We start from the raw sequence: 23,616 nt of genomic DNA on the forward strand, positions 1-23,616 counted from the left end.
ATTTCCCACTTTCTCAACATGGCAATAGCTGTTGCCAAACTTTATGCAAAGCAATTTATTGATCTACTTTTGGGACGCAGGGGATAAATGGAGATTTCGCTGAGCCAACTCTGCTCGCGAAAGGGTCGATTTGTTCTCCAGATACAGGTAAGTGTCCGCTGCAAAGTTAGCCCTGATGGCGACGTACTTAGGAGATGCCTGTCGGAAAGGCAAAAGCTGTGGATCCCACGAATTGATTCGTATCACGGTAGCTGCGTAGACACTCATTTTGTAGACGATTGGCCACGGGTCCATTGAGCAATCCACCACTGATTGATTATGTGTGTCATACCCTACATTGTGTAGCTCTATGTTTGTGATATGAACATACCCCAGTCTCGACGCATCAGCCATCGCATCTGTAGCTTCCGATACATGCCTAAGTACTCCACCGGTGTAGAGCATCCCTTTATAGACAACGTAGCGTGTGTTGGGCTGCGGAGGCTCTGGAAGTAGAACAGAGCAGAGATTAGCATACGGGACATTACCTCGGGCTAGCTGATGGCGCTTGGCGGTCAATATGAAGTCTAGAAATCTCCAGCATCGATTTGCCTCGCAGATAAGAACTCCGGCATGATCCATGACTGCCATGCTCAGGTCTATTATCGGTTTTGCAAGCATGACAGCGTTAGCAAGCAATGAGTTAATAACATAGCCCTCTGCGCTGTGTACGGAAGTCGTTTGCAGACCTATTGACAGAGGTGTATGCATAGCCTGTACAGAGACTCTGTCAAGGATGTCAGCTGATTCAGTGAATGCCATGCTCCGCAAGCCAGGAAACGACCTTATCTCCTTGATGGTGATAAGGTTCTGGGGCTTTGATAGAGGAATCACATCACGAGTATCATCCTTCTGAATTAGTGACACAATTTGCGAAGGGCTTAGCCTTCCTTCGTCAGAGTACAGAGTGAGGGAGTAGAGATACTGTTTGCAAAGCTCCTTAAAGGCAGTGGGGTCAGCTACTCTTTCTTCTGTGAACACGCATGGTAACTGGACTGCTTGTTGTGATAGCTTTTGCACTTCTTCCAGATAACTGTTAAGCGCAGTTATAGCTTGCTCTCCGCTCTCCTCCCTTTTTGACTGCTGGGATCTACTTGTTTCTAAAACTAGCGCGTGATGAAGGTTTAACAGTCGAGCTGACGGGCCATACACTCGAAATTCTCGTGGATTGCCTACTACTTGTAGGTCATCATCTGATTGTTTGTACCGATTCCTTTCTGTGTCACACAAGTTCTCCTTGCGTATGAACTTCTTTTCTAGAGATATGCTAAGGCCCAGGCCTGACCCGAGCCTATGTGACCCTAGTAGCACATCCTTTGACATGTCAACTTCAGATTGCTGTGATGTACGCGCCACGTCATCTACGCTATAAATTCTAGTAAGCTCAGTTGAGTGTTGAGGATCGCTTTTCAAGGTATCTGTATCAGACAATCCTTGGGTCCCCTCTGTGTGCAAGGATGTCAAAGCATTAGCCGTGCAGTTAGATGAGTCTGATAAGTCTGAGTCACTGCTCACAGCAAGTTCTGAGATGGCCTCATCGCTTACTGTTGCTCCTTGTGGCATTTCAACAATCAGGTTGTGGGCCAGAGTAACCTTGTCTTGCAGTTCGTGACATAATGAGAAAATACAATGCTTCAGAAAGCGAGAGTGCAGCAGCGAGCCCGGAGATGTGTATATTTTCTCATAGACAGACACGTGGTCTAGCTTGTGGAACACACGTGCATATGATACTAGCAACTGGTTGTAGAGCTCTGTCAGACGGCGATTTAGTGGGTGATATGATGCCCTCTCGGGGTCGTATCGACGAATCGCGGAGATGGTAGCCCAGATAGCCGCGTATAGATTCTGGATTTTCTCTATAATCGCAGGGTGAACGCGAAGACGAGTCCGGAGTGTATTTACCAAAGCCTGCATGTGCTCTGACTCTATCACTGCCTGAAACAAGAGGGCTGCTGCTGAGTCTAAAGTTGTATACGTGTCAGATATGCGAATGTGAGGGCAATCTGGAGGGGGGCTCTGCGTGACAAAGAAGATGAGCAAACCTAGAAGAGTGCGGCTAGAAATTATCGGCAGCTTGAGCGTACCTGCCTCTAAAGCCAAGGCCTTATCAGTGGAGTGTCTAGTGGCAAAGTGTATCTGCTGTATGCGAAACAGGGTGAAATAATGATGAATCTTTTCGATTTTACCTATTGGAGCGTTAAAGACAACCAGCTCCGGCGCAAATGCAGCACAAAGATGGCCAATAAGCACTCTGGAAAGCGCTGGAGCAGAATAAGAAGTTGGAATTAAGATTATCAACCCATGCTTAGGCCTTACCGGCTTGCTAATGAACAATTGGACCAACCATTCTACGCTCTTGTTCCCATCAGATAGAACTACAACAAGGTAGGAGAGCAAGTCGGCGTGAGTGGGCTTTGTTTTATAAACGACAGGAGCAGTCAGCAGAAGCTGATCAACTAGATATTCGAACGCAAAAGAGATGAGTGTAAGAATGTCCAACGTGGAATCGAAGAAGATGGCGACTGTTTTGGATGCACACATAGGACACATCTCTTCTAACAAAGACTGCTTGGATGCATGAGAAAGTGGTTGCCCATTATCGCTGAAAAACATTCCATAGGATAACTTTTCAGATGGAGGAAAATCCTGTGACCAAAGCTGGCTGCGATAAAAAGCAGCAATGAATTTGCTGATGGATCCAGTGAGAGACTTTAAAGGACACTGCAAGAACTTAGAGAGGAGCTCGTCATCTCGGTCAGAGCTGAATACGTCAACTAGACTGAAGCTAGCGGAGTTCGTTAGCTTGCTTACCTTCATAAGAAGGTTGAGGTCCTCCTGCAAATGAGTTGGATTGAGACATATGCTTAAAAGAAAAGCTATCCACACGCCATTTGCTGAAGGTGACTGAATTGAAATAGGAAAATTACCCAGGGTCATATCATCTTTCAGTTCCATAATCAGCTCATCGGGGATTAATCGCTCATAGACTGAGTCAGTATTGTTATGTAGCTGCATGGAATTTTCAAAATTAGCCGACTTTCCCTTATCTTGGTGCGTGGTTTTTACAGAGAAACCGGCGGTCTCTGCCCTCTTTAGCATGGCTGTCATAGATCTCCTTGACATGCTTATGTGCTTTCTTGCCTTAGTTGCTGTTTTGGCTTGTAAGCTTGGGTGCATATTCTCACTGTCTGCATAATCATAATCAAACATAGCATCATAATCCTCGTCAGTGAGCGAAGCCACCGAACCTTCTGAACTAGTGTCATCATCTGAATTGATAGTCTTCTTATCCGTGACTTTGTATGAGTTATAGTCCCCTGGGTGCGTGTTGGCGATTGGCTCTTTTACAGGCACTGTTCCAGACCCATATACAGCTTTGTTAGAAGTACTGCTCCAAGCAGGAACGATCCCTGTCTCTGATGTGAAGCCTCCAAAGAGCTCAACGATGTTGTATTCATGCACGGCTGACTTAAGAAGTGCATGCGGCGCCAGGAAAGTTTCTGCAGAAAGCCTATTAGAGTGCTTGGAAGATCTCTCTACGTAGGCGTAGTGACCAAGCACCTTCCGGAAGAAACTCGAGCCCCGAACATATGTCAAATACTGCGTTTTCTGGGTAGAAAAGAAGGCCACCCACTCCTTCGCAAGATCTGGGGCAATGAAGACCAAGCTGCAGAGCTTGTTCCACCTTTCTATTGCAAGGCTATCTGCGGTGTTTGGCAAGAATGAGTCCATGGCCCGTCCGTTGTCTAGAAAGCCTACTGGCTTAGAAAGTGACTGATCGGTAACAATAGATGAGAAGAGCAGCATATGCTTCTGTACATTGCACTGTCCTGAAATAGATTCCAAGCATGAGATCATTCCCAGAAGCGACTTCATATATGCCTGCGGAACAATAGCGGATATCTTTGATAAGAGATGATGCACAATCGTGGGGAGCAACTCAGTCATGCGTCGTTCAGAGGTGTGCTTCGGAAGCAAGCGGCGATGGTGTAAGGCGGAGTGGTCCACTCCTTGTAGGTCTACGATCACGGACGTTACTAAAGAGAAGAAAAATGTATCTGTAAAGGCCACTGAAAGCGCCTCAAATCTCTCGGACAATTTCCAAAGAAGCTCGTAGACTGAGAGCAGGGTCCTGGCACGTGTTCTTATTCCTTGCTTGATAGATAGCGGTATAATAGTAAAGTCAGTAAGCTTCTGAAGTTCTGCGTGTATGTGCTTGATGTATGCTAAGAACAGCTCGACATCAGTTAGTGTTACAGGATTCTGAGGTGCAGAGAGACCTTCGAGGTACCTATTGAACTCACTTAGGACGCCAACGATTTTATTTTTTCTCAGCAAGAATTGACTTATGCGAATGATTGGAAGATTCAAATGGATTGCCTCATACGTAAAAATAATAGTAAGCTCTTCGATAATATAGTCATAAAGGACCGTTTGCCTGTGCCTTTGGAGCTTTTCAATTGCAGATAAGCCTATTGCAGGAAAATTGGACTGCGGGGTCCCTTCAGAAGTTGACGTTTCCGATCCAACGTAGTACTGTAAGGTGGCTACGGGACTATGAAGTATATGGAGTCTGTGATTAAACTCCAAGAGATACAGCGATTCATAAGGATCTGCAAGAGATAGGTACATCCGGCGCATTCTGGGGTGGTATGCAAGGGTCGCCTGCACTGCGTCGTCGATGCTTAGCGACGCGTGAAATGGCTTGGTATCCCCAAATTCATCCGGCTGTGGCAGCGGAGAATTTACCAACGTAAGTAACGAGCGCAACAATCGTGCTAGGCTACGGTTATTATCTGTGCACGACGGGGCGAACATGTTATATAAGCATAACGGATGGTCTGCGGCGCCGGAGCAGGAGAGTGCCAGACGCAGTCGAGAGATAAACTCATCATGTTGCATACTACAATCTATGAACTCAAAGCTATATGCTCTCTTGATCTGGTCAGCAGACGCTGGGTGCTGCAAGTTCTTGGTCTCTTCAATGTGGCGGAGCGTCTCAGCCATGTACAGAACAGGAAGAAAGAGAGAACACGGGAGAACAGGTATCTTCTCCTGTCCCCTGCTGAAGAGCGTGTGACATAGAAAGCTGTGCACAGTGCTTTTACGAAACAGAAGGTAACGGGAGTACTCAATGGAAATCCTACCATTTAAAAGGTCTTGCGACATGCCAAACCGCATCTCTAGAGCGAGGTCTGCGTACCGGAGAAGGAGTGGAAGGTTTATCTGAAACGTGTCTAAGGCCAACATTAACGAGCGCTCAATGCCAGCGGAGTCCATCTCAGTAACAAAGTGATTCATGAAGGATCTATTGCTCACTTCAGCAGGCTTTTGGCCCTTGTTTTGGAAGCCTTTATACTCCACAGCTCCTCCTTCGATATGAGCCAAATAACGATTCGCTTGGGTGCTGTACTCACTGGTAGTGATAGACTTGACAAGGTCTGCGTCTATAGCAGCATTCATAATAAGGACCTCAAGAGCGTTACTGTGTTGAAGGGTGGGAAGAAGCTGATGCTTAAATACAAGGCTACTGACCGCTATTACCGAATCAACAATAACCCTACGAACAATTGCCGCAAAGTCATCCATAATTTCGTTGATAATAGTCAAAATATCTTCGCTCTGTGTGGCTAGTACAATGTCGTTGAACTTGGTTGAGCTTCGACTCCTGTGAGAAATGCTTGTCAATTTAGATGAGAATCTTCCTAGGATACCCCGAGGTGTGATGGAATCATCTGCAGCTTCGGGAGAAATTAATGGTGCCTTGGCGTGCTGTTTAGACTCAAGCATAAGGGGGAGTAAGGAATTAGTATTACACGTACCTTCTGGTACTGCTGCAAGAATATTAGTCTTGCTTGGTCCTTGCATGCCAGGCCTGGATTGCATGTGCGCTTCGTCTGTAGCAGTAGCGCCCAGACACACCCTTTGAAATTTGCTCTTGAGTGCCTCTGAGCGAAGATTATTGGCCAGAGTATATAGTGTTATTGCAAACCCACTATACATCCCCATGCGCAAATAACAAAAACGCCAAACATGCTCTGTGTATGCGCTAAACGTCAAGGTATAATTCAGAGTGCTGGTCTGGAGGTATTGGAGGCAGATTGCATAGCCTATCGTGCATGCAAGAATAAGCGTTCCTCTAAACTCGCCGAAAATGTCGGGTGGCAGCACAGAGTTTGATTCAGGTAGATAAAGAGTTTTCTTGCTTGTTACTGAAAAACACCTCAAAAGAGGCTCTGCAACAGAAGAGAACATGATGTTGAGGGACTTCTCCAGGTTATGGAAGTAGTTGGTCGTGAAGGAGACACTGGTAAAGCTGTCTGTTCCGCTCAAGCACGTTCCGTTCACGACATACTTTTGTATAGCCTGGTCACCAATTGACGGGAGAATAGTAAGGCATTTCAAAATATCTAGGGAAATGGATACGGTGTCATTAAGGACCAAAATGCTGAAGTTTCTAGAGAGAAGCCACATTAGCTCCTGATCGCAGAGTAAGAAATCAAGCTCATAATAGCAGCTCACAAGTAGGCTGATGAACCGGAGCTCTTCCTCCAGAAAAACCGCAGTAAGTGTATGAGGAAGAGAAGCAATAGAACTAAGGATATCCAGCTTCCCAACGAGGAGATTACTATGCAGAACCAATAATATATCAACAGGCTCTGGAAGAAAGAAGTCTCGGATGGATGCTCTTCCTAGGTGCTTCTTCACAAGCGAAGAATCAATAGAATTCCACACACCCATGCCTGAGGATGTCTCTGTGTTGTAAAACTCATTTATCCTCAGAAGAGAAAGATCCTTGAGCCCCAGAGATGGACTAAATCCCAAGGCCATCAGCAGGTAGGCTCTAACGATGTAGTATGTAAGCACAGAAACATCCTTAGACGTTTTATAGACACCAACGAGGTCTACGAGAAAATCCAATCTCAGCCCGGTTAGTGGAAGGGAAAACCCGTTAACCGGTTCTCGCTCGACACAGTATTTATTGACCTCCCTGAAAATGTAATAGTACGGGTCGCTTTTCGAAAGCTTGCCAGAGTAGGTCATGACTGGCTTTTCGGCCCTAAGGAATGGGCGAGAATCTGGAGTGAAGACGGACTTCTTTTTGAGAGTTCGTAGGATGCGCGGATTGGTCTGCGCAATAAAGTCGTCTTCATCAGACGAGTCTGAATAGTAAGAGCTCTTTATTGGCTTCAGAGATTTGCGTATAGACAACTCCACGTCTCCTATCTCTGCCTCAATTGCAAGGATCCCAACCAGGGTAATCAGCTGGTAGGAATTGATGAGATATCGGTGGTATCTGGTAAAGAGAAGATGAATTGCGAAGTTCGTATACATTCCTTGATGAATGTTGAGCAAGGAGACACTGCAATCCTTGGGTTGCTTAGGCTTAGATTTAGTTGAGGTCGGAGCCATCGATCCTCGCTGCCCATCTTTTGGTATTCGCACAGTACCGTCGTGTGGAGAATAGTATAAGCCGGTGATGAAGCCCATGAAGTCCAGGGAATTGACAAGCTTGAAATTGCCCAGAAGGGCAATAAACTGGAGCATATGATGTGTGTCCTCTACATAATTGTGCAGATTGCTTAGCTGAAGGTAGGAGATAAGAATCTTAGGAGGATTATAGACTCGACTGAACTGATTAAATTGGGTCATGCCATTGGCTGGACCAAATCTGAGCGTAGATAGATACTCATATATTTTGATGCAGTTTCGATGCCACATTATCTCTGTGATGAGGTATGCACGGATAAGTATTATAGCTACATGGCTTGAAAGATGTGTAACCTCACGGATATCTCTGTACTTGACCAGTAGGCGAACAATGGTGGTACTGGGGCGTTTATCTTCGAAGTCCTGGACTAGTTGATGTTGAGTGAGGTCCAAGTCATGACTCTGCTCTTGCTCCTGCTCTGATCGGTCTCTAGCTGTGCTAACGTTGTCATTCCTCAAAAAGCCTTGGGCATAGTCAGAATATGTGGCCCGAATAGCAGTATTAGCAGCTGAGGTAAGCTCGCCACGCCTTTCGAGAAGATCGGGTCTATGCTCAGATCTGTCGGTGCTTTCGAGTGTCATACTAGATGAGTCATCAGAGCTGGAATCGGAGTCGAAGAAGTCTAGCCCAGCCCTGGTGAGCATAGATGTAAGGTGGATGTCTTGGAACTTGGACATCTTGCTTAGCATGGTAAGTGCAGCGTTCTTCTTAGATTCAGCCCTCTCTCTTGGTTTCTCAGCAGCGCTGACAGCAGTAGGCAGCAGTGGCTCATGCTTCGGGCCGTCATCCACAGATAGCTCGTCAATCAGATCGCCGGTGAACTTCAGCACGTCAACGGAGTACGCCTTGTCTATGTTAAGAATCTTGTTGTATCGAAAGTCTTTTCGTGCACTTACTGGGATCCTTCGTTGTAGCTCAAATCTGTGACGAGTGAAGTAGTCTCCATTAAAGATCAAAACAGGGGCATGCCTTGAGTTAGGCGTTGAAACCTTAGAATCTCTGCTAGATACAGGCATGGAGAGGGCGCTATGGGATGGCCCATCCGGATCGATGACCGTTTTGAGACAAGTCTCCCACGAAAAGTGTAGCATTATACTTATGGTATCTGCTCTACCATTGTCGGAGTAACTGAAAGGGATAAGAAAGGGATACATGCGCTTAAATGCTTCTGCATACTCCGGAGTAAGGACGCTAAAAACAGATGTCGAAGAGAGAGTGCCAACGGAGAATGCAGACACTAACTCGGAATAGACCCGTGTAGACACGGATATAGGGACAGAACCATGTCGAAGAAGCGCCGAGAAAAGACTATTTGCAGAGGGAACTAGCATATGTAGATTCTCTAGAAAACTGGATGGAGGATAGCCGAAAACGTTTCTTACGTCGGTATCATCAAAGTACACATTCTGCTTCATGCTGCACAAGAGCTCGAGAAGAGATATAGGGAGGAGAGGCCTTATTAGTAGTAACCCTTCGGCAAAGGACTTGACGAGGGTACGTATTACGATAGACATGGGCGCATACTTAGTCAACTGGGGTCTGTGGTCGCTCTGAAGGGCATCTATGTTTCCTGCTATGGACTCGGCAGATAGCTTTGGAAAGCGCTTGATGCCTCTGGCTGCAAACACTCTTGCTGTTATGGGCTGGAAGACCTTCGGATAATGAAAGCGGGGGGAGACTGGCAAGAGTGCAGTAAGGGGGTCGTCTACATCATAGTGGATCGCATGGTAGTTGGCGACGCTCTTTTCCATCGAGCAGTAGGCATCTTGTATTAGGTGGTCGTACACAAAGTTGCGATAGACCAGGCTGTGGAAGAATGTGGGCTTACTAGTCGCAGAGAACGTTGACACATATACAGACATGTCCATCAAGCGTCTTGCCGTCCTTTCTGTGCATGAGCTAGATACTTCATAGATCACCACAGAATCACGGAGGAATATGCGGCCGCAAAAGCCCCCAATGGCCTTTGAAACATCACGCTGTGAAATATCGACGTAAATGACATGCTCGAGGAGCGGAAGGCTTAGGAACTCCAATAGATTTGCGTGAGTAAGGCCTGAGATATGTAAGATATTAAATTTGCCATTAACAGATTGTGCTGTGTATAGATTTCCTGCTCGAGAAATTTCTGGTCGAAGGAGATAGCTTTTTCTGAGTATTTGTACTTGCAAATCAGCAATGGTCTTGATAGTACTATTGCCCACGTAGAACGTTTGGAGGGACACCCTGTCGGAGCCTATCAGCGAAGCGGCAATCTGCAAAATAGTGGTTTTTCCGCTAAAGGAGTCCCCCAGAATAACAAAGGACTCTCCAGATAACATACATCCTGCGTAATAGACTGCGTACGCAGACATGTCATTGGTGATCACTAGCTGGAGAGAGTTCGACGTATCTGCGTAGCTATTCTGCATAGTTAGGAGGCTGGTGCTAACAAAGATCTCTTCCCCTACTCTATAGGGAACTTCTAATATAGGCATGTACCTTCTAATGAATGAAACCACGTACTTATCATCTTGTGAGCCAGTTTTTTCGGGCACTGAGTCTAACTGAAGATGCTTCAGCCTTCCCAAGCGCGCCCGTGATGTCGTCTTTGGCGTCCCAGCAGAAGCAAGGTTATCCCCTTCTAGTTGGTGAGGAGCAGATGAAATACGAGAACCTTTGGTAGGTAAACTTTGACACTCTAAAGATGTAAGAACCCTTGTTGAAACACGCTGAAGAGATTGCCCCGTGGATGTAGACGAAGCAACCTTCCGAAGCACTGCAGAAAAGTCAGTGCAGTCTGCGTTCAGTTCTGCTTTTTCTGGCAACAAAGAAGTGTTGTTAACAGGCCGAGAGATGTCTAGGCGTTGTGCTTGAGAATTGTTCTTGATCTTGTTGACTGATGACGCTGACATTCCCGTGGGAATTGTCGATTGTGTTTCTTTCAATCTGCTGATTCTTAATTGGTCGGCTCTTTTGCTCAAACTTTCCATGCACTTCTTTCTATATTGTGGCAGAGACACTTGCTCCAATTCATAGATAATCTCGGCTGTGAGCCCGAGCTTCTTTGCAATCGTCAACAAAAGCCTGTCCGACAAGTATGACGTAATCGCTATAAAGCTATATGTACTGCCACCCCACATCGACTTGAAATTAGAATCAGATACTGTTTTTTCTGGCTTAGCAGCAAACTGGTCATCTGGAACGGAAAAGGCCTCAACAGAAGCCTCTCCACGTGCCGCAGCCCCCATGTCTGACACATTAGCGTATGTCTCACAATAGTTTGGTCCTCTACTGAGAGTTGACGAACCAGTGGAGGACCCAGTGGAATGTGCTACCTTAGGGTTCAACGATTCAGCATGCCTCTTCGCAAACAGTGCTGAGAAGGTAGGATAGGTTTCAGCATTCGTAAAGAAATATGTTTGGCTCACATAAAGGTCCTGGAGGGACATGATTGCATTGTCGCAGAACAAATGCATCCACTTGCTCAAGCGAAAACCGTCCTTTCTATAAAAAACATGCTGCTCGAAAAATTCGGACTCCAAAGTTAGAGAAAATGTAGGTATATAGCTCAGAAGAGACGCGTATAGTCGGTAGTAGGACAAGCTATTGAAGAGCAGCCCTCCGTTGATGTATTCCATGCGGTATAATAACATAAATGCACTAAAAACAGTGCTAATAACACTATAGTGCAGGATGTCTGCAATATGGCGGCTGTTTGATGTCAGGAGCAGGCGTGAAATGAACGACTGTGTGAATTGGGCCGATGTTTGGTTTAGCATTGTGCTGTATGCAGTTTCAAATGACACCGATCTGTGGTTTAGATTGTGGGCACCGGGGTTGGACTGCAAGGATTCACCGCGGAGGTCTGCGAAAGAATGGGCAAGAGAAATGGGTTCGCTGAAGTAAGAAAAGTGGGACCCTAAGGCATCGTTAATGTTGAACTCTAAGGGCTTGGTAGAAGCTTCTCTCAAATCCTTCTGTTGCTTGAAGCTTATTGGGTTCTTTGCGTCGGTGTAAGATCGAATAGATAGCTCATGATACAGATTCATGGTGTCTGTAGAAAGCTCCTCCTCAGTTGACAGGGTAGGGCGATGAGAGTCATTCCCAGTCTGCACGTCTAGAATGCCATAGTACCGGAAGAAAAGGTGTATTAGCGCCTTGATAATGCGCCAGTGGCGTAGCGTAAGAGTAAGATGTGCACCAATCTCAGTGGAGATGAACATAACAAAGTTGAACACGAGGAAATTGAAGTAGCTTATGTAGAGGCCGAGCTTCGTCCGTGTCAAGAAAGAGCTGGTGTAGATGTGATAATCAGCGTCAAAATTGGCGTAGATATACTGCATTAGTTTATCATACGATGAGATGCTTGCCAGGGTAGGTGCTTGGATTGAAATCAAGTGACTTATATTCAATTGTGAAAGATTGCCAAAACTCATAAAATAAAAGCCTATGTCGGAGAGGTGCAAGTTTCTGCTAAGCGAAAACTTTCTGATGCTAAGCTGGAGGATTCTTGCATCACGAGCTCGAGCTACAATGATAACATGAACGGGAGCCTTGAATGTATAAGTTTTGTTATTCTCGGAGTAAATGGTCTGCCTTGCAGCCAACATGCCAAGAATGTTTTGGTAAAGTAGGAGATCAGAGTGCTGATCCAAGACAATAGCCAGTGCATAGCGATTTGGAAAGGCAGATAATAGGTCAGCATAGAAGTGTATATCTGCAGATGAATAGGCAAGCAGAAATGTCAACGCCGAGGCCCTGGAGAGGATTGCATGGACATACTCAAAGAATTGCTGTGCCATGCTCGTGGTTAGAATAGCAAACGGTTCCTTGGCTGCCAAAAGGTCCATCATCACTGTAGCCATATACGCCCCAAACTCAGAGAGGATGCCTGCTGATCGCTGAAGGCCGTGTAGAGACTCTAGGTACTTGGGGGAAGAAGAACGCCTTATCATATAAGCCATGGAATCCGATGTGACACGAGAGCCCGAATGTTCAAACGTGGTTGCATTAGCTGGTGACAGGCCAAACACAGAAATAAGGCACGAGATGAGTATGCTGAGTTTGTGTTGCAGATTAATAGCTGCATGCGGAGCCTCTGATTTGACTTCTTCATGAGTTGCGCCATCACTCTGGAGGAGATCTGAGTTTATGTCATCGACTAAGCAAAACGACTCCTCGGTGGCTAAGTACATGCATGAGACCAGGTACACAAACGTTTGGGTGCACGCTGCAGTCCTGTTTGCATCCGGTGCCAGTCTATGCTGAATAAGCATAAAATCGAGCCCCAATAGCTTTGGAAAATCGTTAGACAAGTTGCTAAGAAACACATGAAGATGATAAAACGAGTCCTGATAGAGTCCTGGCAGCGATCTGAAGAGTCGTTGAAATGGAGAAATTGTGCAGCAACTATCTCCCAAGTTTTTGTCGGCTCTAACGACTATTTGGTGCTTTAGCGACTCTACGTGTTCCATGTATACTTCTAAAACAATACTCTTGTAGGCAGAAAAGTTCTTGGTGAAGGTTGTTTGATCAACAAGAGATGCCGATGCACAGACTAACTGAGTTGTTCTGAATTCATGTGTAGATTGCAAGGTAGAAATATAAGGAATAAAGGGAAGATACATCATGTATGCCTTTCGAAACTTTTGAGTTACTCGCTCTGCATGGGGATGTACTTGATAGATATAGTGCTCATCAACGATATGTGGGCCTGAAGACGATCTCTGGCTGTGAGAACTAGGGCTGGATGTCATAGTCGTGGTCACGCTGCACTCCTGGGGCATTGCCCCAGCTAGCCAAATAATCAGTCTGCAAAACGAATGGTCTATGTCACTATCGATGGGAATCCAGCCCTGAGACGAATATGATCTACTGCTGCGGCTGTAGGGATTAAATTCCAGCCTTGTTTCGGAAGAGATCGAATAACTAGAAAAATCCTCAAACCCGTACGATAGAGTTGTTGTTGCAAATGTGGTTGAGAGCATTTCCAGATGCTCCTTTGTCAAGGTATCAACTCCGTACAAAATCACTAGGTATCTCGAGATGAGTAGCTCGCGAAGACGGTTATACTGTGGTAAAAAGCTAGCATCTGTTATTGGAATAAAAAGAACGTGAGAAGATAGATATCTAGCTACTAGATGCGCTAAGTAATAAACCTCTAGGGCAAAGTATCCCCTAGCCCAGTCGGTGAGAAGAAGTGCGACAGATTTGCTACGCAGAGCAGATATTAATCGTGCTGCTTTCAGCCTCATGGTGTGCGATATGTACATGGAGTCGTATTCATTGGCAGGATTAAAGTATGACGAAGATATACTAATAAGCTGCCCCGACAACACAATGTTAACTAAGGTCTCGCTGAGTGGCGCTGTCGGCATTCTGAAGTCGGTTATGTTTGTGTCGCAATTCAAAGCTATGGAGGAGACGGGTGTAGCGTATGCCATTTTATCATCTAAATTTGCAGTGGAAACGGTGGCTTGATTGAGTTTAGACAAGGACTCAGGGGTCCTAAAAAGCTCCATAGTAAGTGCAGCGAAGTCATCGAAAGCCACATTATCATTCCCCTTTGTGTCTCGAGGCTCCGTTCCCTCAGGTGCATCGCTGTTGGATGTTAGCAGGCTGACGGACTCAGTGCGTGCTTGTAGCCGCGCCTTTGCGTTTTTGATCAGGGTCTTCTCCTCTGCTGTGTATGTGAGATCCAGCATAGGTAAATCTACGCGGCGATTAGCTCCATTTCCAAGCAAGGTATCGGAAGCAAGGCTATAGACTAGAGCAGATGTTTGCCGATTGGTTGCAATGGAAAGACTGACTCCATGTTCCAAACCACTGAGCACAAGGCCGCGATTCCGCCCATAAAGCAAAAGGATATCCCAACAGAGTCGAGCATCGAATTGATCTGTTAGGGATGGAATCCTTTCTGGTGGCAAGATATTGCGCGCAATGACGTGCTGGACAACAGTAAGGGCCATGATATCCAGTGTTTCTTTGTGCTCGAGAAGCCGTGCATAGAGAGCCTTCAGCATAAGAATCCTGGAGCTTGTTGCCGAAAACGTAGACCCCACCTGAAACGACCCCTGTGCCCTCAACTTCCCTGTGCCCCTAATTAAGTCATATGTCTCTTCCTCAAGAATCCGTATCATTGAGCATATTACATTCTCGTAGCAATAGATGAACGATTCGGAGCGGCCATCACAATATAAGTAGACGATACAGGAGAGCGCATAGACAATGGCTTGATATGTGCAAAACAGAAGAGCCTCGCGGTAGCGCTCGTTGAGGAAAAGTAGTGCTGCCTTGCGATAGTTATGAACTATATGCTGAGAGTGAAGGGAGCCCTCTGTGAAGAGGTAGCAATCCTTGACGCGTGCATTCGCCTTGATAATTGTTTGGTAAAAGATGTTTTCATGGCCCTTGAATATACCGAAGAAGTTACCAGTGGAATCTATGAGATTAGAGAGAAGACTATATGACAGCTGTGGGCCGTGTTTTACGTCAGTCATGTCGCGAGGAGGCTCGTCTTCAAAGCCATCTTCCACGCTGGATTCGTCCGTGTCCACAATCAATGGAGAAAAAACAGAGTTGAATAAGGCATCAGTCAGGACGCCAGTGAGTGGAACTGTAGTTAGTTGAGAATAGAGGACCGCAAACGAAAGCGGAAGACGTGCGTAGGGTGCACAGATTCTGTACTGCTGATTGGCATAAATAGTTGTCACCACTGGATGTGAAGAGAGGTTGCGTCTGCAGCGTGAGAGTAGTTCCTCTGCGGCCAGCACATTTGTCATAAATGACTGGACCTTTGCAAGAATATCGCGAGCAAAAAGATTCATAAATTGGAAACAGTTTGGATTGGGACTCTCATCTGTATAGAATTTCGGAACAGAAAGCCGAGTCCCGCAGCGTCTTCTGTCCAGAAGATTAAGGTTGTCCAGAAATGAGATGAACGGAAGGGTGTAAACAGATTCGTGTTCATGAACGTTTTGCTGTCCCATACTATTGAGCTTCCACACAACTTCATGCTTTGATTTTGCAAAAATACAGATATGCTTCAAACAGCTTAATATCTCAATCGTCACTTTCTTAACATCATTTGGAGAAAGCTTGAGTAGCGTGAGGTCGGCTATCCCATCATAGATTGCGTTTGTCAGGGCAATAAGCTCTGGGAGAAGCTTTCTAACATTGCCAATAGCTATGACGAAATTTCTGCAGAAGATCAGTTTGTCCTCTATTATGCGAGCCATCTTTGCAACCTTAGGTATAACTCCTTTGTCAGCCAAAATAGCTGTCACAATGAAGATACCTTCTCGCAGAGCCTTCAATAGATAGGGGTGTGTGTTAAAGAATGGTAGTGTAATGCGTGCGGGTCCATCATAGCTACGCCTCTTCCTGATAAGGGGTGCCCTGGTTCGTTGGTTGCCCAGCAAGACCTTGGATTGGACGTGCCTTTGATCCCTGGAGATTAATATTGATTTAGCGCGTGCCTGCTTAGTAGTATCGTTCGTTTCCTTAATGGGAGTTTGTGAGCTAAGTGTTGAGTTGCCCGGTTGATGCGACAATGAAGCATCATCATCTCTGGATGCAATCGATGGTTGAGGTGCAATAATGGTGAGAGCCTTGATGCGAGGTTTTAGCAACGGAAGCGTTGTCTTTCTGTTGGTGCACCCAGCTATCCTTCCGAACGGTGTCTCAAACAGATCAAAGGCGTCCTCATCTGAAGAATCGGTGCAATGCCGGTGCTGGTCTTTGAATGCCTCCGCCAAATCGCTCTTGGTCTCACTTCCTGGTGCAGTGGCGTCTTCAATCACTTCTGTGACACCAACAGTCCTTCTAGGTAAAAGAATGCCACTTTTCTGAACTACGGGGACAAGAGAATTAGAGTCAGAGATTTCTGTTTTAATAGCCTCTGCTGCATCGGCATTGTGCTCACCAAAAGTGAAGTCAAGATCTCCAAGCACACGTGCAATCTCGTCATTTAGATGCAGATTGATCGTGTAATATGTTATAAAAATATCTATATTATGCAGCCAGTAGTATATTTCTAGCAATCTATTTTCTGCAGAATAATTTAGGAGATATTGCTTATTAATCTGGCTTGCCAGCTGATGATTAAATGGAGAAATGAGCTCCAGACTATCCCGGATGCTTATGGAGGAGTGATCAGAAAAGCCTTTCCAGTCTTGGCTCAAGGTAGTTGGTTCATCAAATGTACATGCATGCTCTAAGCATTGATTCAGAAAGTAGGAAGCAAAGTGGTTAGAATTGAAAAGAAGCCGAATGGTGGAGAGAAATGAAAAATGCTGGATACCGTACAGAAGAAGTGAGACGACTAATAGGCGCAGTGTGGGTATCCATGTCCTATAGTTACATTCTAAGCGACAACACTCAAAGAGTGCGGTATTTTTAAAACTATTAATCGTTTCTAATATTTTTGCAGAGATGATATCGGGCGAGTTATCCTTCAGTTTGATCACTGTTCGCACGTCCTTTTGCTTAACATATAGCGTTTGGAAGTACTTTATTTTGACGGGAAGCTTGATTACGTTCATGTGCATAGCAACATCCCGCAGTGACTGTAGGCCAGTGTTGGAAAGCAAGGTAAGCACTGGCGCATCGCGGATAGAGTTATCTAGAATAAACTGGCTGGCACGACTGGCGTTGGATATAGCCAATCTCGAGCCAGCTGCTATTGCAGAGACAACGCTAGTGATCACAGTCTTCGCTGGAGCTCCATGAATGCTTGAAACGTTCGGTGGCGTATCTCCAACTGAGACGTGTTGATTGAATTGGCATTTAGCGGAGCGTACAGAGCGTGCAGTATCAATTGAAAAGCTATTTGCTGAAACTTCTCCAGCGGGCAACGGCAGTCCAAGTTGTGCGGTAGATATCTCAGAGGTGGTGTCACAGGCTGCTTGATCGTGGTCTTCGTGCAAGTTTTGGGCATGCTTAAGCAGTCTATCATCAAACGTGATAATCTGAGACGACTGGGACGGAGACGGTGGTGAAGTAGATTCTTTGTAAATAGAATCCCTAACCTTAGCAGCTGTTGGAGCAACTGATGAATCGATCATGGAGCCCGCTCCTTCAAGGTTTTCTTCCTGTACAACGGAAAGCTCCTGTTTGGCAGCTCGTGCTGTAAGTATAGATGGAAGCGATGAGGTTTTCGGTTTCTCCTTAGAACGCTGCGAGATTTGGAGCGTGCTCTGCTGCTTCAGTGTATATCCTGCCGAAATTTTTTCCCCATCAAGCAAGCTAAGAATAAACTTCATCCCTCTTGTTACGAAGGTATTGCTCTGTGTGTTCTTCTCAGAAATTAATACGGTGAGGTCATCCATACCTTTGGAAAGTAACTCTTCGTGACGGGGTGTATCAATGTTGGTCGTCAAGCCCTTAGGGGCATCGGCATCGATACCATCAGTGGTAAAAATGGATGTTTCAAGGATTACTTGGTGTCTAGGATCATAGTCTTCATTGATTAAAAACTCTGCGGTGCTAGGTTCTATGAGTCTGTGGGCTGTGCTCTGATGATACGAATATTCCGAGTTGTATTGATCATGTCTGTCATTAAGGCTAGGTGCTGCATGGGCCAACATTGAAATGTTGCTACGCTCGGCCACATGCATCTTTCGGCTGCACAAAAAGATTGTGTCTATATATGTTAGGAAAAGTGACGGATTAAAAGCCGTCACTGGCTGATGCATTATTCGTGTGTAGGAGGCAAACATATCCACAATTGAAACGAGAAGTTGACAAGGGCTTTCAACCACTGAAAGAATGTCTCGAAAGCTTGGCTCCTCGATAGCCAAGGTGATCCCGAGAATCTCGCTCCATTGGGTTATTGCACCAAATATCTTAACAGTCTCCTTAACGAGAACATGTACCTCCGTGAAGATCGCATAGAGGTCATAGTACGGCGACGTATTACCTGTCTGCTTTTGGTCTGCAGACTGCTTCATTATAAGTGTGTTACCCGAGGCATGACTCATCTTTATCGTTCCCGATCTCGAGTCCTCGTCTAATTCATATATGCACTTTACCAGGAATCGAAAGAGCGACTCCAAATCGGTAATTAGTGGGTTGCTGCATAGATAGTCGTCTGTCGGCCGAGTATAAAGAGTGATCATATGCCTCTGAAATGAACTGTGTCGCGTTATCGCCAAATTGGTGTGGCTTTGTACAAACTTTATGAATGCATAGGCGTCCTCCCCGTTTTGAGATTTAAAGTACTGTTCGAGTCTATTCAACACAATATTGCTCGTCAGGCGTGGATATTTTTCCTTGAACTCATGCGGTCGAGCCACAGAAGATATCAGATCAGACGTTGTGAGCCGTGTTACTTCGTTCGCAAGGCCTATGCACAGTTGGCGCAAGTAGAGAAGATATTCTACACTGAGATAAATGAAATTAGAAAACGACTGGAGTCTCCGATCGATGTTTCTTTTGCAGGTGTTAATAAGTCGCCTGAAGTTGAGGATTTTTTCTATGAACGAAAGAATAAGATAATTATGCGCATATCCCCGAAGTTGCAGTTGAGAAAGCCTCATTGAAACAAGAATGGAGACCTTGGGCAGAGTTGCTTGACACTTAACTGCCTTTTCGAAGGGGAGCTTGGCAGGATCAATCTTGTTGCTTGCAACACGCTTCAGGTAGCGTGTCTTCCTTCGCTCATACTTACTACGATCCTTAGAGATCCTAGTCCAGAGCTGGATGTCGAAGGCATGATCAAGCATCTGCTCAAACGTAATACGGTCCTCTGGAATAAATAGTAGATCTTTCTGGAGAAGATACCGGTGCACACTTAGGTCATGAAGCGAGTCCATGTCAGCAGCAGCGTGCTGATTGGTACGCTCGACTTCCGCTGGACTATCTTCTCTAGCTCCGTCTGTATGTACGGTGATGTCTTCCTTTTTATCAGCGGACCCTTCAGAATCTGAGTCGTCGCTTTGATGAATCGTCCCCTGTGATTCAGTCTGGACACCTGCCTTTAATTTGGCACTAACACCCAGATACTCAAAGAGGCTTTGGACGTCTGTAATAGACGCAGTACTCTCAATGTAGGACAAGAGAGGTAGAAGATCTATGAGCATCTTGATCGCCGGGATCCAGCCACATATGAACTTCTGGGCATCATCTAGGCCAGTGATGACCATATCCAAGTTATCCGGAGTGTCCATGTCGAGGCAGATCCTGTTCTCAAAGAAGGAAATGGTAGCAAAGGGTGTCTGTAAAACCTCACTGATTGTCTGGCGAACATGTTCACGAACGTGCTCGATTACAGCGATGAGCTTATTTATCAGTTGCTTCTTCATTAGGGTGGTGTCATACATAATAAAATTGATATAGAATCGCGGATTGATTGGCAAGATTTCTTTTCTAATGTAATTTAGTATTCTATTAATTACTATAGTAGCGTTATCAACAATCACGTAAAGAAGGGAAGCCTCACGGTGCCGCTTTCTTATAGAATTCTTCTCTGATGAAGGCTTCCCCAGCCGTGGGAAAGGACAGTCAGATATGTGCGGCTCTTTGCTGGAACTCTGTTGTTGGGTGGTGGTAGCTAAGGACGCCGTCTCTGACCTGTCTGAGTGCTGTTCCTGTTCGCTATCCTGTTCTTCAACAGTACCAGGAATTGGAGTGGCAGCACTTGAGGAAGACTCCTTAGTAGGGTCACAAAGACCATATGAATTTAGATACTCGCCTGTAGTGAGTTGTACACTGAAGAGGGGGTTATTAAAGGTAAGTATTTCATCATGTAATATGTTAGTCATATCTGCCTGCTCTTCAACGACTAACTTGGCAGGACTCTGATAAAGGAAGAGGGGTGGAGTAAATATAGACTCCGGTAACGAGTTATCTGTCTCCTGGGTGCTTGCATCATCCAGTAACCTCTTGAGCTGTTCGGCATCTTCGCTTGCAGTTAGATATCGATGTCGCAGGACATTATGCAATGCAATAGTGTGCAGTTTGTTCCGTTCTAGCTCTCTTGTGATGTTCTCTGAACATAGAAAGGCAGCTGAATAAATATTAGAAAGCAACTGGTCAAACTGCCGAAAAAACTGGCGATTGTAAGATATTATTAACAAATTTGACTTAGATCCCATTGAACTGGGCGGGCATCGGTATAGTATTTCCTTCAATGACGTGATATTGTTGAAGTTTTCTTCGAGGAGCTGCGCATAGCTGAGTCGAAGCCTCTTCCGTTCCTCAAAATAGGCTAGCTCAAAGTCCGAATAACGTGATGCTATGATATCTTCCAGGTACACCTCTCGCTGAAGACGATCCTGAAATGTCTTGGGCTTAATAATATTGAAGGAGGTTAGATCTTGTTGTATGAGCTCAAGCTCCTTATGAACCAGTTGTTTGCAGTATCGCTTAAGTGGCGGTAGCTCAGAGTAGCCTTTCACGATGCTTTTAGATAAGAAAATCAAATTGGTAGTGAGGTGGTACTCGAGATCAGTATTAAGTCGATGTAAGGAGTGCACTAAATTGGTGACGACAGTCCGGATCATAGTAACTTGGGCAACGCAATCCACTGTGAATCCAACTACCAGATTAGCCAGCCCATTAAGATCTTCTCTGCGCTGGTAGGGCTTGAACACATCTGGCTTTCGAAAACATACGAAGTCCAGCTTAACAAGTGGCTTATGAGGCAGTTTAATAGTAGAAACATTCTGAGTCGTTATTGCTGCTTCTATGGAGCTGGTGGATCGCAATTGATTCATAGATTCTTCGGTTGCATAGGCATACTCTGCACGGCACAACTCCAAGAGGTTCTCCTGAATCATATCTAGGTCTTCAGAGAATGTACGCTGTAGAAAGAGAACGACCTGATAGTTAAATATCTCGTAGGCAAGAACTGGGTTTTCTTCCAAGCGTCTATTACTCTCTTGTATCTTGTTTAAGTTGAAGTCCCTAAAGAATAGCGCAGAAATAAGCGGGACAACATCGGTGATGAAGAGTGCAAAGAGCTTGCTGTACAAAAATGCGTACCTTAATGTGTCAGAGTACTGATCACTATCGAGAGGAAGATCATAGTAGAAATCAGCGTGCGCCGAACCAGTAGACTGCTCAAGAATGCTCTTCACAATACTCTTTTGGGCCTCCTTAACAATAGCCACATTGGCATGCTCATCTTTCAATTGTAGGGCAGGCTTACTCTCGTCGTCGTCATCATCAGATATCACATCCAGATTGTGATAAACATGAGGTGGCTCAAGATGTATTCGCTGAGAAATGTACTTTTCGACATATATATGGGGAGATTTTAGCGTACGGCGTCTCAACATGGGAAGAATTAAGGGATCTAACAAGAAGTCAACTGTGCGAGGAAAAGCGGAGAACTCCTTTAGCAAGGATTGGGTCTCCGATGATTCACGCTTGATCACCTCATAGATCTGTCGCTTTACAGAGACGAAGTTATACCCAAGCTCTCTATACCTTAGCTCCAGTTCTGCGAACAACTCATTGTATTGTCGTAAAAGAATCCGTGACGAGGAAAACGCATCTAATAGCCCTGCAATAGAGAGATTGATTGGTGCACAAAACCTTGATAGAAGTTGAAGAAACGTGTTTGACAGCTTTATAAACTTTGACGAATACCTGGGAAGATCCAATAGAACAGTGTGCTGAGCTATGAATGGCCTTTTGCTGAGAGAAATTGCTGATTTGGAATAGAACGAAAAGGTGGTAGATCCACGTGCCCGTCGACTAACCATCGAGTGGAAGATCCGCCTGGTCTCACGAGAGTACAGAATAATACCATACCGTAAACAATCATTGTAGAGCGCATGCAACTCTACACTAATAGAAGTTGAGTCTGCACATGGGAGGTTTGGTGGTGTGCTATTTGCAAAATAAGAGCTGGTAGTATTGGTACCATTGTTCTGGTCTTCACCGTCTGGTAACAAATCGCTTAATCCCTTCAAAATCAACGCAATCTTTTGAAGATCACAGGATTTGCGAGGTGCAAGCACACGCGTTTCTTCATTGACATCGTCAATTGTGCAGAGACGCATCAGCGTATAGCTCACTGCTTGAGAATAGAAAACAGAGTAGTCAGAGATAATGCCCTCTAGCGCAGCTGGTAACACAGGACACAATAAAAGAAGTAGGCCATGTGCCTCTGTGCTATAAAGATCACCAGTAAGAAGAAGGGACTTCTGCTCAGTAGTGAGTTGGGACGATAGAGGGGTAGAGAGAAGTGAACGAAGGACTGCCCTATTGTCTCTAAGAAAGAGCCAAATTGTTTTTGGGTTAATCAGTAGGGAGGTCGATCGTTCAACATCTTTTTTAGCTCGTTCGAAGTCAGCTAATGATGGCGAAAGATCCAAGCTAAAGTGCTGACTCTGCACCTGAAGTTGCGATTTGACGTAGTCATTAGAAAATAAGTGAAGGTTGAAGAGGAGGCATACCGAATTAATAACCAAGCGCCGTATGTGTGTATGTAACGTATGCTCCAGATATGTGACCCGCTTGTCCTCGTTGACAAAGCGATCAGAGGAGGAACGGTTTCTAAGAGTTAGTAAGGTATCTGCAGTGGTAATAACAAGAAAGTTATCAATCAGGTAGCGAGCAGATTGTTCGTATGAGGAGTATATCCCATTATTATAGAGATTGTAAGAGAAGCGTGCGTCCTTATCATCCTGGAGGCTACCGTAGCAGTCTAAATGTATAAGTTGCAGATTAACCTCATGGAATGACCTGGTGCACGCATCCCAATCTGTAGAATCTCTGCCAGTGGACAAGGCTACCAAAGCATAGTTCCTTGCAACATCTATTGCTAGGAGGCGGATGGGAACAAGGGTGAATTGATTATATTCATAAAATGCAGGATGGCCACGAAGAGCTGGATTGTCAATTGAAGATTGAACAACACGAATTGTAATAGTAGTAAGACTGAGGGTAGGTGCGCTCTCCTGGAGCTCTGCATAAGACCGAGTAATATTCTTTAATGAAAGAGATGGAGATGCAGGGGAGGTTTGTGTTGGAGACGCGCGATGAAGGGTCGAAGGCTCCCGCTGGCCTATATGCAATAACTTGCAAAAGACTATGGGAATTCGAAAGCTGACACTCATTAGGAAAACTTTACGCCCTGAGTGACTGAAATATAT

At 45.3% G+C, this 23,616-nt stretch overlaps 1 protein-coding gene across 1 annotated transcript; it reads right to left on the bottom strand.

Moving 5' to 3' along the window:
* Positions 1-63: 63 nt before the first annotated feature.
* Positions 64-23,580, bottom strand: GL50803_0035487 (uncharacterized protein; the record flags this gene model as incomplete). Its single annotated transcript, XM_001708352.1, has 1 exon — positions 64-23,580. The coding sequence occupies one exon, from the start codon at positions 23,578-23,580 to the stop codon at positions 64-66; it is 23,517 nt and encodes a 7,838-aa protein (XP_001708404.1).
* Positions 23,581-23,616: the final 36 nt, after the last annotated feature.

This window comes from Giardia intestinalis, chromosome 4 (assembly GCF_000002435.2).
Source record: "Giardia intestinalis strain WB C6 chromosome 4, whole genome shotgun sequence".
Classification (NCBI taxonomy): Eukaryota; Fornicata; order Diplomonadida; family Hexamitidae; genus Giardia; species Giardia duodenalis.